At 44.8% G+C, this 15730-nt stretch overlaps 1 protein-coding gene across 1 annotated transcript in view; it reads right to left on the bottom strand.

Moving 5' to 3' along the window:
- Positions 1–1062: 1062 nt before the first annotated feature.
- Positions 1063–15730, bottom strand: part of ism2a (isthmin 2a) — a 52877-nt gene continuing 38209 nt past the window's right edge. The window contains exons 4-6 of the mRNA XM_067991064.1: positions 7162–7302; positions 4189–4266; positions 1063–2050 (exon numbers count right to left, since the gene is read on the bottom strand). Of these exons, the coding sequence (XP_067847165.1) occupies positions 1533–2050; positions 4189–4266; positions 7162–7302 (737 nt within the window). The 3' untranslated portion in view covers positions 1063–1532. The remainder of the gene's footprint in view (positions 2051–4188; positions 4267–7161; positions 7303–15730) is intronic.

A 15730-nucleotide genomic window follows, 5' to 3' on the forward strand; every position in this document is an offset into this window, starting at 1 on the left:
TAGCTCGAGGCTGGTAATGCTCCCAGTCCTTTTCATCTTCTCTCTCTTTGTCTATAAAATAGAAAACGTTTCAATCTTATCTCCTTACAAATAAAGTGGGTTTTTTTTTTTGGTTAAAACGTCCAGGTGCCATGTCAAGGCCCGTAGAGCAGGACATGGTCAAGGCAGAAAAGAACAAAAGAGAATGAAAGAGGAAAGACTTGCTGCCTCTCCCGCCCCCCCAAGCTTGGGTTGTAGAAGAAGGAAAGGGGAGAGTAATGGAGGTAGGGTGTTCTACAGTTGTGAGGTCCAGAGTTAAAATGAATTAGAGTAGGAGACAACCTGAACTTCCCATTCAGCTGCCAGTTTCCTCACATTAAAAGCAACAATGATCCCTCATTTTGATAAGTTTGTTTTTCTTAAACCAAACGTAAAATGAAAGCGGGTTGAAATTTTGGAAATCGAGTTTTCTTTTGACTTTGGGCCCTGTTGTGCCAGCATTAGATCACATGCTGAATCGAATCAGTGATCGGAGACGGCCTATGGGCTGCACGTAGAGGGTAAGGGGAGATGGTCATCTCAAACTGGCCTCCATTGTTTCTTTAGATCCATCCACTCCGGTCTCATTTTACAATTTTTAACAATATAAATAATGAGTTCTGGGTTTGAAAGGGTGACTATGCCCGACAGTCCGAATTATCATGGATGGAGAGTTTCATTAATCCATGGAATGGCAGCTTCAGCATCAACCGTGGATGTTAATTCAGCTCCCGTATAACACCGGGCTCAGAGACCCTTTCAACTCTTCCCGTCCCACCCCCCCCTCCCACAACCCACCAACCTCCCACCGCCACCATCCACTTTGTAGCGAGAATTCTGCGCTGATCAAATTGGGAGTTTTCCTTCCTCATCAGCAATCGCCGTGGGTCGCAAAAAATGGACAGAACCAACCATGAGGAATGCGAAGGTTACTGATGAATGGTTGCAACCATTGGATTTTGTTTTTTCACAGGTGGTCCCGGGTGATGAGACTCTCTTTAACCACAGTGAGAAATGGAGCTGGGAAAAGCCAGAACCAGGGATCCCTAAAGAGTAAGAGAGAGAGAGAGAGAGAGAGAGAACGCCACATCTTGGCTTTGCTGAATTATCCAGAGAAAATGGATGAGGAGGTCCGATGTTGGAATTCCAACTGGTTCTTTCTTCATGACAGAAACACTGAGTTCCTTATTACGTGACACCCGGAGACATAAATAAAATACAGGGATGATGGAATGGTGATACATTTCGTTAGAATACATTTCTTTTTCCTCTTATGCACAATCATTTGATACGTTGGAGGTCCCTTCTTCATGTGATCAAGTGGTTATATGTAAATATATATATTTTTCAAATGTTAGAGCCAATCTGGTATTGTCTCTAACCATCGGTGATGGCTGCCATGTAACAGTAGGCCGATATTATCGGAGGTGGGACGGGGTTCCATTAATGAAAACGTCTATTTTGTTTCTTTCTTCCCCCTCCCCCCTTGGAGGAGGAGAAAAATTATTTATTTTTCAATACTCTTTCGCTTCTTTCAGTTGAGCCATAAAGTCATCTTCCAAAGGGTTTTCCGAGCAGTTCAGGCCGTTGTTTGGTGGGCGCACGGCATTGTACCTGCTCCAGTCCCCCTTGCACAGTATCCAAGGCAACACGTCCACTTTGTAGTGGAGCTCTGGAGAGAACTCCGTGCTGATCAGATTGGGAGACCCCGCGCCTTTCCCCCTGGTTATCAGTTTCATCTGGTCGTCGTAGCAACAGTGCTGGGCTGCCAGGGTGGCGCTGTCCAAGGATAGCATTGAGCGGATACAGAACTTGGAGGTGGGCTTGTAAATATCCAGGCGCTCCTTCGGCCCACTCGCGTCTCGCCATCGGAAGAGCCTTCCCTTGCCGTCTTCATGGACACTAACGATGCTGTACACGGCTTCAGTGGGGTAGGTGCAAGGGCAGCTGGGCAGGTCTGTCAGGGCCTTCATGAGGTACTTTTTCAAGAATTCGCTCTTGCAGTTCAACCATTTATCACAGCTGTCAACTTCTGTGGAACAAAAGTAAAAGGTGAAGTAGAGGTGGCTTCGCTCAGAAGCGTCTTTTTTTTATTTTGCCCGCAAGCATTTGGCAAGGTGGTCAACTTGCTTAAGGGCTGCGGTAAAATCTGTCAAAGTCGTGTATCGTTCAAAACAGATGCAAGGACAAAAAGGAAAAGCAGGGAATGGAGGGGAAAGAAAGGCCAACCAGCCCATCGAGCTGACTTCAAAAACAGGAGATGCTGGAAACACTCAGCAGGTCAGGCAGCATCTGTGGCGAGAGTAAAATAGGGTTAAAGGTTTCAGGTCGATGACCTTTCACCAGGACCCTCTCCGGACTTTCTCTTGCCCGGAAGAGAACGCAGTCTTGAGCATCCCAGGTACACAATCCCAGCCATGGGAGCCACAAACAACAAACACTTCCAGCCACAGATGCTTCCGTACACACGCTCTAGAATGTTCCTTTCAGGAAAATTGGAGGACCAGTCACACTTATCTTCGGTCGCTCTTGTGTCCCTCCAAGGACTGGTTACAGGGGGCCATGGTGGAGGCCTCGGAGCAGGACAGACGATTGATCTTTTGACTGGGGAAGCTGCACATTGCAAAGAGACGTGAGATGGGGGATGGGGCGGGGGGGGAGGGGAGAAAAATAATAAGAACGGCTTAAAGAGAAACAGATACATGTAATTCTGATCTTATCTGAATTGGGCCAAAAAGTAATCCCTATTAGGACCAACACGTGGAATTTCAGAGCTCGTCCCTAGGACCTAGTGTTGCTAAGCAACGGAGCAATCGATGAGGCATGTCAGCTACTGCTGCTTTGTTTTACTAACTCGGTATTGGTACAAATTCATGGTGCACTCTAGGCTACCGAAGAGTCCTTGAATATTGTACAGAGCAAAACAGAACCACCATCCCCACTGAGGGGCTACAGTATATGTCTTCCATGCTCAGCAAAGCATTTCAGAAAAAAGGCATGCATGGTACCTGGGCTCCTAATGCAGGTCCATGTTTGACCAGGGCTGCCCCCGTCCTCTCCTAAACTCATCCTGTGATATTAAGAGTAATTCTTGCACTCCACAGTGGGGAAGCTGCGCTCGAAGGGAGCGGGAGCGGTGATAGGGCTACAGCGTTGCCTGATTCTCCGACCCATGGTCCTTGCTGGGACTGCGGGATCCCAGCATAAGTCCCGTTGTTCTACAGTCCTCTGTTTCCCTTGCCGAGCTAGCTGTTCTTTGTGTGTATGTCGGGACAGTTAGCCTATTCAACTGTGAGAGGCATCATAGCCCAGCATGATTCCCCACTCACTCAATATCCAAATATGTGCATTTTCTAGCAGGGGGAGGTCACTGGGTAGCGGTCAAGAGCAGGAACGCTGTGTGATCCCTGCCCCAAGGACGCTAATGCCAATTGTAATACCTCTATCAAAGCCTTGACCGAACTCAGTCAGTGGGTTCAGGGGGGGATTAAGCCTGAGACCTTGGGGGTAACTTTCATCTTCAGCGGGGACACAAAACTAGGGAAGCCGGATAAACACATGAGGGAGAAATGAATAGCAGGTTATGTTGACAGGGTTAGATGAAGAATGATGGGAGGAGGCTTGTGTGGAGCATAAACACCGGCACAGACCAGTTGAACCGAATGGCCTGTTTCTGTGCTGTACACTCTGTAATTCTATGTAACTGGCGGTATTGGATTGGTGCCTGTTATACATCCAGTTTGAATTTCCTTTTCACTGACTTCAATAGAAGGGGATACCGGACAGGATGTATAACACACGGTCATCCCACACCTCCAGTTTTCCACTTCCGTCAAAGTTGAAAGTAACTCCTCCTTCTCTCCGTAGGGTTCAGTACCATACCATTTACCCATTAAACCATCAGGGGAGCTCCTGTATAGTCTAATAGTTATACTCTCAGTGGCATCAAGAGATGAAACTGCTGGTACCAGGGCTTCCTACAAACCACCACTTGGCAGGGCTGATGAGCTCACAGCTGTCAGTCAATCCTGGCATGTTAGACAGATCAGCCATGATCTAATTGAATGGCTCGAGGGGCTGAATGGACTACTCCTGATCCTATTTTTCTACGTTCCTAGACACCTCAGCCTATATGCTCCCATGTTATTGGTGTTGGTGCAATGTACTCACCCGTGTCATACAACTCTGTTCCATTTTCTTTCTCAGCCAGCGTTTTTTCAGTTGCTGCATTCAGATCATCTTCCATCCCTTCAGGAAAAGAGCACCGTGAATGTCAGGCGTGGCCCAACAAATCTACGCTACAGTTACTCAAAGCAAGTAGAGTGAATCCAGATTTGGATACACAATGCCAATTCGAAAACCATGTCAAAAAGCTTTTTTTGTGTCTATTTTTGTTGGATTTCCCCTGATTTTATTCCATAGAGCCCATCTATTCAACGTCCCACTTCCTCTTATTACATCTGCCTGACGTCCTAGACTCTCTAAATTGGGTATATGCCTAGGTTGCTGGACCTCCTGCAGATAATGCTGGAGAAGCTCAGCAAGTCAGGCAGCATCTGCTGAGAAAGAAACAGAGTTAATGTTTCAGGTCAAAGACCTTTTGTCAGATACATACCCAACTAGAGGGTTCAATAACCTAGATACATACCCAACTAGAGGGTTCAATAACCTAGATACATATCCAACTAGAGGGTTCAATAACCTAGATACATACCCAACTAGAGGGTCAAATAACCTAGATATATACCCAACTCGAGGGTTCAATAACCTAGATACATACCCAACTAGAGGGTTCAATAACCTGGATACATACCCAACTAGAGGGTTCAATAACCTAGATACATACCCAACTAGAGGGTTCAATAACCTAGAGATATACCCAACTAGAGGGTTCAATAACCTAGATACATACCCAAATAGAGGGTTCAATAACCTGGATACATACCCAACTAGACAGTTCAATAACCTAGATACATACCCAACTAGAGAGTTCAATAACCTCGATACACACCCAATGAGAGGGTTCAATAACCTGGATACATACCCAACTAGAGAGTTCAATAACCTAGATACATACCTAACTAGAGAGTTCAATAAACTGATTACATACCCAACTAGAGAGTTCAATAACCTGGATACTTACCCAACTAGAGAGTTCAATAACCTAGATACATACCCAACTAGAGGGTTCAATAACCGAGATACATACCCAACCAGAGGGTTCAATAACCTAGATACATACCCAACTAGAGAGTTCAATAACCTAGATACATACCCAACTAGAGGGTTCAATAACCTTGAAGAAACATTAACTCTGTTTCTTTCTCCACAGATGCTGCCTCACTTGCTGAGCTTCTCCAGCATTTTCTGTTTCTATTTCAGATTTCCAGCATCCTCAGTATTTTGCTTTTGCTGAACCCTCTAGTTGGGTATGTATCCAGGTTATTGAACCCTCTAGTTGGGTATGTATCCAGGTTATTGAACCCTCTAGTTGGGTATGTATCTAGGTTATTGAACCCTCTAGTTGGGTATGTATCTAGGTTATTGAACTCTCTGGTTGGGTATGTATCCGGGTTATTGAACCCTCTAGTTGGGTATGTATCCGGGTTATTGAACCCTCTAGTTGGGTATATATCCGGGTTATTGAACCCTCTAGTTAGGTATGTATCCGGGTTATTGAACCCTTTAGTTGGGTATGTATCCGGGTTATTGAACCCTCTAGTTGGGTGTGTTTCCAGGTTAGTGAACCCTCTAGTTGGGTATGTATCTAGGTTATTGAACTCTCTAGTTGGGTATGTATCCAGGTTATTGAACCCTCTAGTTGGGTATGTATCTAGGTTATTGAACCCTCTAGTTGGGTATGTATCTAGTTTATTGAACCCTCTAGTTGGGTATGTATCTTGGTTATTGAACCCTCTAGTTGGGTATGTATCCAGGTTATTGAACCCTCTAGTTGGGTATGTATCTAGGTTATTGAACCCTCTGGTTGGGTATGTATCTAGGTTATTGAACCCTCTAGTTGGGTGTGTATCCAGGTTATTGAACCCTCTAGTTGGGTATGTATCTAGGTTATTGAACTCTCTGGTTGGGTATGTATCTAGGTTATTGAACCCTCAAGTTGGGTATGTATCTAGGTTATTGAACCCTCTAGTTGGGTATGTATCTAGGTTATTGAACTCTCTAGTTGGGTATGTATCCAGGTTATTGAACCCTCTAGTTGGGTATGTATTTAAGTTGCTGGTCTCACTAATGGGTTATATACCCAGATTGCTACATCTTCTATGTGTCTAAGATGCTGGACTCTCTAGTAGGGTATGGGCCTAAGTTGCGGCACCTTATTGTGGTGCGTGTGTCTAAGTTGCTGTACTCTTTAGTGGGGTACGTGTTTAAGTTGCTGGATAATTTAGTGGGGGATATGGCTGAGTTCCCGGATCCTGTGGGTGATTGCGTGCCAGGACACACTGCATTAGTTGCACACTAGAGAGGAATGTCCTGGATTTGTACCTGGGCACAGCAAATGTGTAAACATCAGGTGGGGAGGAGTGTACCAACTGGTAGCCTACTGGTTATGGTAGTTGATGAGCAATCCAGAGGTTATGAGTTCAAACCCCATCATGGCAAGTTGGGAAACTAAATTCAATAAATCTGGTAATTTATGGGGTGATATCAGATGAGTATGAAAGTGGTGGGATTGTTGTAAAAACCCAACGGGTTCATTAATATCCTCCCTGGTCTGTACTACATGTGACTCTAGTCCCATTCTACAAGGTTGACTCTTAATGCCCTCAGGGCAACTAGGGATGGGCAATAAATGGGGCTTTGCCAGTGTCACCCACATCCCAAGAACAAGTAAAAAATTGATTTTCTGTCCACTAATTTAAATCGATGGAAAATCGGGCAGGCTCCCTTAGGCCGGCCGCTCCTCCCTGACTGATTTTCCTGTATTTGCTGCTCCCAGGCAATCCAATAGCCCCAGGCACAGGACCAGGAAATTCTCTCCTTATATATGTTGGATACCAAAGGGAACCTCTCAGATGCTGCCGAATGGATGTCCCATTGGTTTTAGGGAACGTAGGTTTGTTTTTCAGCAGTTCAGGTGCTGATTAGTGTGCAAATCCTCCTTCAGTAGTTGTCAACTCTCACCTGGGCACCGCTTCAGGTCACAGGTCCGTGACTCGGTGGCAGTGCAGGCGTAGCCACAGGATCTGGTGCGTTTCTGGTTGCCAGTGCCACACGTCACGGTGCAGGGGGACCAGGCGCTCCAGTCTTCATCATCTTCATATTCTGCGAAGCGGGAGGAAAATACATCAGATCTGCTGAGAACGCTTTGCTTGTGCATTCCTTAGAGCAGAGCGAGGATGCGGGAAAATGCAGCACCAAACACCGGGCTAAAACACCACGTATTTCATTAACACTTTTTACACAGTCTGTTTGGTCTTGCTCAATGAGATACTAGGGGGCTGGGAACACCTTAAGATCCATGTTATCTATATATTTGTTATTATGTCTAACACTATTACACAGTGCTAAGCTGTGGCTTAATTAATGCATCTGGCTTATGGTAGTAAAGGGTAGGATTGTAAATAAAAATCATTTATGCCATTGGGAACCATGTGACCCAGTGGATCGATGGGGCCATGGGTTATATCTGTCCAGGTGGTTTATGCTTTGAATCTGTATCCCTCTTCCTAATATCCCTTAGGATATTAGGACTTATATTCGGGCTTATTTTGAAGTAATAAATGAGCTTAGACTCTCGTTCTAATACTTGTGTGTGATTTCCTGATAATCTCCAATATATAAAAATGAGAAAGCGTGGACTATCTGCCCCAATAGCACAACTACAATCTGTGACCAGTTCTGATGAAAGGTTATCGACTTGAAATGTTAACTCTGTTTCTCTCTCCACAGATGCTGCTGACTTGCTGAGTCTTTCCAGCATTTTCTGTTTTTTATTTTACAGTCTGTGAATGTCTGATTACCTGTTATGCTGAATGGTTCTTCAGAAGGATTCCAATCATGATATGTCATCCTCTCAGTTGTAGTGAATGAACAAAGGACATACCAGTGTGATCAACAGCAAGCAGAGCCTCACTGGCACATTCCTGCCAAAATGCCAACAACTATATTTTTAGGCATAAAGAACGAACTTGCATTTATATAGTACCTTTCAAGACCTCAGGACATCCCAAAGCGCTTTACAGCCAATGAAGCACTTTTTGAAGTGTAGTCACTTTTAGGAAACGCGGCAGCCAATTTGTGCACAGCAAGGTCCCACAACAGGTATTGGCTAGATAAACTGTTTTAGTGATGTTGGTTAAATATTGTCCAGGAATCCTCTGCTCGTCTTCAAAACAGTGCTGTGGTATCTTATACGTCCGCCTGAGAGAGCAGACAGGGCCTCGGTTTAACGTCTCACTCAAAAGACGGCACCTCCAACAGTGTAGCACTCCCTCAGTACCACATTGAAGTATCAACCTAGATTTTATGCTCAAGTCTCTGGAGTGAGACTTGAACCCACAACCTTCTGATTCAGAGGCAAGAGTGGTACCCACTGAGCCACAGCTAACACCTGAACACATCCACCTGGCAACAACTGTGAGGAAGTTATCACAGGGTCTGGGTCAGCATGATTGTCAGATGCAGAGCTGTGCCACCAGCTGCAAGGTCACCTGCAGCTACCATGCAGCACAGGGCTGGCACTGCCAGTGACAGCTTTAGGCTCCAACCTGCCTCCACCTCCTTCCGGTCTTGCTGCAATGCTGATCAATGGGGATGGCGTCGTGGAATAGAAAACAGGACAATTCTGCTCACACCTCCCAAACCCGTGACCTCCACCTCCTAGAAGGACAAAGGCAGCAGACGCATGGGAAGACCGTCAGCTCCAAGTCACACACTATCCCGACTTGGACATATGTCGGCCGTTCCTTCATCGTCACTGGGTCAAAATCCTGGAACTCCCTACCTAACAGCACTGTGGGAGCATCTTCACCACACGGACTGCAGCGGTTCAAGAAGAAGGCCCACCACCACCTTCTCAAGGGGAACTAGGGATGGGCAATAAATGCCGGCCTTGTTAGTGGTGCCCACATCCCGAGAATGAATTTTAAAAAAGCAACAACCTCTTGCGGCACCAACTTCACTTTCACAGTCATCAAACTGGAAGTCAGATACTCTGGATGGTTTTGGCTTCTGCGCTTCACACCATTATTGTAAGTGAACGCTAGCTCCCTAGATTCCAGAGAGTGTCCCTTTCCTTTTCTCGCTATCTTGACTCTCTCTCTTCGAAGGCTACTGACGGACTCCATGATTTCAATGAGACAAGTTAATAAACACCTTAAGAAAAGTGAACCTGGACAAGAATTAAATACTTGTGTTCCCTGTATGTGCACTTGGGGGTATGAATAATTAAGGAAATGAGCTGACCATGGAAAATTGTGTGTGATCAGCACACTTTACTTCTGGTGAGCTTTGCATTTGGGAGTAAACTGTATTGGAGAATCTACCCTGTTGTTTATGGCTCCATCACTAACATATAAATTATATAAAATGCCCAGTATCTCTATGAAATGATGATTGCTGTAACAATCTAAGATATAACACACACTGGCCTTGAAATATCACAGGATGAATATATAAGTGTAGAGAATGTTTAAAATGATGACATGAAATTCCTTTCGCTGCTGTTCAAATGGAGGTATCAACTTATTTACTTTAAATGGGTTAATGTCTTAATTATATAGCAAAGAAAGGAACCTTATACAAATGGATTAATCATTGGATTAATAATATTCAGGATCATTTTTTTATGGTTCCTTCCTGAGTCGAAAAAGTGTATAAAATATTCTCTGCGTTGGCTCTCTGCTCTAAAGCTTGCTTTGATAGACCAGGCATTCAGTTACCATTGGGACAAATTTTGAATGTGCCTGAGAAACGATCTCAGGATCAGCACATCTCTGGTCACTCCCATAATCAGACCCCATGACCCTTATGTTCTGGAGTTCATCCGTATTGCCCAATATTACGATCGCATAACCTGGGAAACGACAATGGGACCCCGTTGTTATATGAACTGGATACCCTGGTCCCAACGTGTGCCCTCAAATGGGTTTCTCCAATCTTCAAAAAGGTGGAACTGATGAACACTCTGATGAGAGACCAGGTGAATGTAAAGTCAAGTCAAGTTAGTTTATTTTACAGAATATATATGGCTGAGCAAAGTGTCAAATTCCAGAGCTTTTTTTTTAAACGTCTTCTATTCTGCTTCACGTATCATACAAAATAACAAAAGTATACTGTGCCAGGTAGTGGGTGAAATGTTTTTTTATTTTCCTTTCTTTCCAGCTATCCCTAGCTGAAACCTGACCAGTTCTATCTTAATTTCCAGCCTATGTCTGGGAGCCTGCCTTTTGCAGCAGGTTTCCCAAACGATCTTGGACATGTGAATCTGTATTCTTTTGTGGCTCCTATGTACAACATCAACTTGCTTTAACATAGTAAAATGTCCCATGGCGCTTCACAGGAGCGATTATCAAACAAAATTTGACACCGAGCCACATAAAGAGATATTAGGGCAGGTGAGCTTGGTCAAAGAGGTAGGTTTTAAGGAGTGCCTTAAAGGAGGGGAGAGAGGCGAAGAGGCTTAGGGAGAGAATTCCAGAGCTTAGTGCCTAGACAGCTGAAAGCACGGCCGCCAATGGTGGAGCGATTAAAATCAGGGATGCGCAAGAGGCCAGAATTGGAGATCTCGGAGGGTTGTAAGGCTGGAGGAGGTTACAGAGATAGGGAGGGGCGAGGCTGTGGAGGGATTTGAGAACAGGAAGTTTGACCTCTAATTCCTTCCCTGAACAGGGCTTGGCCAGTAGACCCCTGCCCCTATCTTGATTGGAGACTTCTGTCAACTAGCTCCTGCCGTGTATGCATGAATTCATTACCTCCCAATATCTCAAGTCTGAATGCCTACCAGAAATGTTTGAAATGTGATAACAAACCACTTACTGTCCCAGGTCATTAAGGATAACAGTTTCAATGGCTGGCTCATTCATTTTTGGGAGAGCTCATTATATAGACCAATCCCCTCTTTATCCCAGCAGCTCCAACATGTGGCTCTCCTGCAAATCTAACCCCCACAACAGCAAGATTAAACTTAAAAACAACACTTTAATATAAATTATACTAAGACGCTTGCTGTGGCAAAATGGTTAAAAAAAAATCCTGAAATGCTTCACCAATAATAGTGTAAATTTGCAGCAAAACCACAGGATGGAGCAGCCACATCTCACTCCAGTATTGCTGTTCTGTCTCCATTGGAACTCAAAACATGTGGCTCAGTGGCACCATTTTTGGACCATTACATAGTGACAACCGACACAGCAGCAAGAATCGAAAGTAAGTCAATGAATTGGAAAACTCCATAGCTACCGAAACAAGCTGATCCAGAATGAAGTTTCAAGTCTGTTGGACCCAGCAAACTGATGGAGCATACACATTAGAGGAACATAGGAACAGGAGTAGGCCATTTAGCCCCTCGAACCTGTTCTGCCATTCAATGAGATCATGGCTGATCTCTGACCTAACTCCATATACCCGTCTTAGCCCCATATCCCTTAATACCTTTGGTTAACAAAAATCTATCAATCTCAGATTTAAAATGAACAATCGAGCTGGCATCAACTGCTGCTTGTGGAAGAGAGTTCCAAACTTCTACCACCCTTTGTGTGCAGAAGTATTTCCTAACTTCACTCCTCAAAGTCCTGGCTCAAATTTTTAGGCTATGTCCCCTAGTCCTAGATTCCCCACCAACGGAAATAGTTTCTCTCTATCTACCCTATCAGTTCCCCTTAATATCTTGAAAACTTTGATCAAATCACCCCTTAATCTTCTAAATTCCAGGGAATACAACCCTAGTTTATGTAATCTCTCCTCGTAATTTAACCCTTGGAGTCCAGGTATCATTCTAGTAAATCTATGTTGCGCTCCCTCCAAGGCCAATATATTCTTCCTAAGGCACGGTGCCCAGAGTTCCAGATGTGGTCTAACCAGGGCTTTGTATAGCTGTAGCATAACTTGTATCCCCTTGTATTCTAATCTTCTCAATATAAAGGCCAGCATTCCATTAGCCTTTTTGATTATTTTCTATACCTGTCCATGACACTTTAATGATCCACGTACACAAAGCCCTAAGTCTCTTTGGACCTCCACTGTTTCAAGCTTTTCACCATTTAGAAAGTGTTCTGATCTATCCTTTTTAGGTCCAAAGTGGATGACCTCACACTTGCCTACAGTGAAATCCATTTGCCACCGTTTTTCCCAATCATGTAATCTATTAATATATCTGTAATTTTATGCTTCCATCTACACTGCTTACAATGCTGCCTATCTTTGTGTCATCAGCAAACTTGGACATGTGGCTCTCTATCCCGCCATCTAAGTGGTTAATCAATACAGTGAATAGTTGAGGCCCGAACACAGGTCTCTGTGGGACACCACTAGTCACATCCTTCCAATTTGAGTACCTGCCCATTATCCTTACTCTCTGTTTCCTGCCACTCGGCCAATTTCCTAACCAGGTCAATAATTTGCCCTCAATTCCATGAGCTTCAACTTTAGCTAACAGTCTCTTATGAGGGATTTTATCGAATGCCTTCTGGAAGTCCATTTAAACAACATCCATAGACATTCACCTGTCCACTACTTTAGTCACCTCTTCAAAAAATTCAATCAGGTTCGTCAGCACTCCAGGTGTGACCGAATCAGGGCGCACACATATACACACACACATATACACACACCCATATACACATGTACACACACAAAGACACAAACACAAATACACTCATATACATACACACATACATACACGTACACACACATATTTATACACATGTATACGTACACTCACACATATACTCACACACACGTACACGTACACACATACATATATATATATACACACACTCAAAAAAGATACACACATTTTATATGTATATCTCTCACAATGAGCATTTCAATACTTGGAAAGACCAAATATTTAACACCCAGATCAAATTCCAGCCATCCCTTTAAATGAGTTGGTTTTGGCCATTTCCCGCTCTGCGTAGTGGGTCGGTTTACTGGGCAGGTGTCGCCCAAAATACTACCAAAACGGCATTGGGGTCCTAACTACATAATGGGACCCCGATCTGCAAAGATTAATGGGGTTCCCGCCTGTTTCCATATGGTGTCCAGGCCATGAACGCCCAGGCAAATTCGAGCCCAGCACATCCAGCACATGCTTTGTTACAGATTGAAAACAGTCTCAAAATGCTGGTCACCTCTGACCTCCATCTCAACCCTTCAGCCTGAAACTGACCAGCATATTCTAATCTGCACAGTTCCCTGACCGAGCAACACTCTGATGGACCTGAGCCTGTGTTTACTTAACAATAATGAGACTTTGCGGCCTTAAAGGGGCACAGCATCACCTTAGCAGCAGAATAATGTATTGTGCGTTCCATGGTATGCCTCAGCCCTTCCATGGTATCCTCTGAGCAACATCACGGGAGGTTGTCTAGCCTGGAAGAAGTGCGTTCAATAAATTTCAAATATCGTTTTTCCCGTCCTGTTTAACATGAAGTTGATGGTTTGTTGACTAGTTTTGTGTTGTGAAAGATTTCTCACCGAGTCTCTGCTTATGTAATGGTTCTGGAGTTTCTCCACATCTGGCTTACTCTCAAGACCAGAAAAGCGAATGCTTAACAAACGCTAATAAACATGTTTCGTGATGCAAGGCAGCTACTGATTTCCATGATTGCTCAATTGCATGAGTCAATGGAAATGGGGATTGGGCGGGAAAGTGGAGTTGAGGCCGAAGATCAGCCATGATCTTATTGAATGGCGTAGCAGGCTCGAGGGGCCATATGGCCTACTACTGCTCCTATTTCTTATGTTCAATGCTCAGTAAACATTAACAGCTGGGTTTTACTGACAGCTTTTCAATGACCAGTTTGAAGAATCTGTTGAAAAGCTCCCCCTCCACCCCCCAGGACTTTTGAAGTGAACAGCGATTAACCTACGGGCTGACACCAGCTGCGGGAGCAGCACCAGTGTTTTGGAGGTCAGTTAAAAGCCAGTTCTTCTGGCTGTTTGGTGGCACAGTGATTTGGGACATCTTATCTCTTTGTCACACCCTACCTCCCTGTAGGAGGTGACACCCGAGCTCTCTGTGACACCCTAGTGGTGCTGTCGGATGGCAGTATGGTGTGGTGGAATGATGGTTCACACCTGTAAACCCCAACCGTCCTGACATCATTCACATCACCTGGCCTTCAGCAAGCCCCACACTGGTGCATCACCATCATTAGCCGGTAACTCCGGCTGGCACTGGCACATTTGTGAGTGAGGACCTCCTGCGACACTGTCTGGCCTGCGCTTGAAGAATGACCATTTGGGTGCGATAGAGTTCAACAGATAGGGGAGGACCAGGGGGTCGTGCACTTAAACTACGCAGAAGTAGGAGTGGGCTGGATGTTAGGCGGTTCTTCTTTTCCCAGAGAGTAGTGAGCCTCTGGAATACATTGCCGGCTGGTGTGGTGGGTGCGGACTCTCCGCATTGCTTTCAAGAGGGATCTGGACCGGTTCCTGACTGGGGCAGAGATCACATCATATAGAAGGGAAGTTATCCTACATGCGATCTCCTGGACTGGTTTCGGCTGCCTGAGGGGGTCGGTGAGGAATTTCCTCTAATTTGACCTGGGTTTTTTGTTGGTTTTTTTTGCCTCTCCCAGGAGATTACATGGCTGCGGGGGGCAGGGTGGTTTAGGAAGCAGTTAGTCACGATGCTCCAGTCATCATGAAAATGGGCAGGCTTGATGGACCAGCTGGTCTTTTCCTGCCCGTCATTTTTGTATGTTCATACTGCTGGGCAGATGATATCCCACGTTCCAAATATCAGCCCCTTTAGCGACGGGACTGATATCTGCTTTGCTAGACCGGCAGGACAAAATGACTTTGTGCACAACTATGCAGAGACAACAAAGAATCACATCAGTCGGTGGAAAGAAACAGTTCTTATTTGAGGTGCTTGGTGACCTTTACCGAACTTTTGGAAATTAAGAACGGATCCTATGAGACGTTAAGGAGAAAGTTGGCCCTAATTGGACGTACGTGCCACCAGTGAATAGCTTATTGATACACATCCCCGCACAGAATCAGAGGTTCATCATCCAAAACAGCACATTCAGTGTTCCCACCATCTGGTGCACGAACAAGTGAAGGAGCTCGGTGTTTATGAGAAGCAAGTGGATATTCCACATGGATCTCATGTGTCAAACTGTTTTACTTGGAACAGAACATTCTCAGATATATCAGCAATCTACAGCCTCACTATAAACACCTGCTACATATCATTTGCTTCACTTTCTCCTCCCCCAACACACATTCCCAAACGATTTCCCCTTCTTCACCTAGAACTTCCTTTTTTCCTGCTTCAGCGAAGAGTCTCACACCCCCAGGACCCCCCTCCACCACCCCAGGGAACACCCTACCCTATACTAAGGGAGTAAGGCGGCAACTGCTTTCAATATTTCAATACTGGAAGAAGTCCAACAAGAGGAAGAAACAGATACAATGGATCTTACAGCAGAGTTACAGAGTCCTTGGAAAAGGAACAGAGCCCAGTTAATCAGTTCACATCCAATCTGGAAATTTAATTTTCCTTCTCTACAAACTAAAC

The sequence above is a fragment of the Heptranchias perlo genome, chromosome 10 (assembly GCF_035084215.1).
Source record: "Heptranchias perlo isolate sHepPer1 chromosome 10, sHepPer1.hap1, whole genome shotgun sequence".
In the NCBI taxonomy this organism is placed as follows: Eukaryota; Metazoa; Chordata; class Chondrichthyes; order Hexanchiformes; family Hexanchidae; genus Heptranchias; species Heptranchias perlo.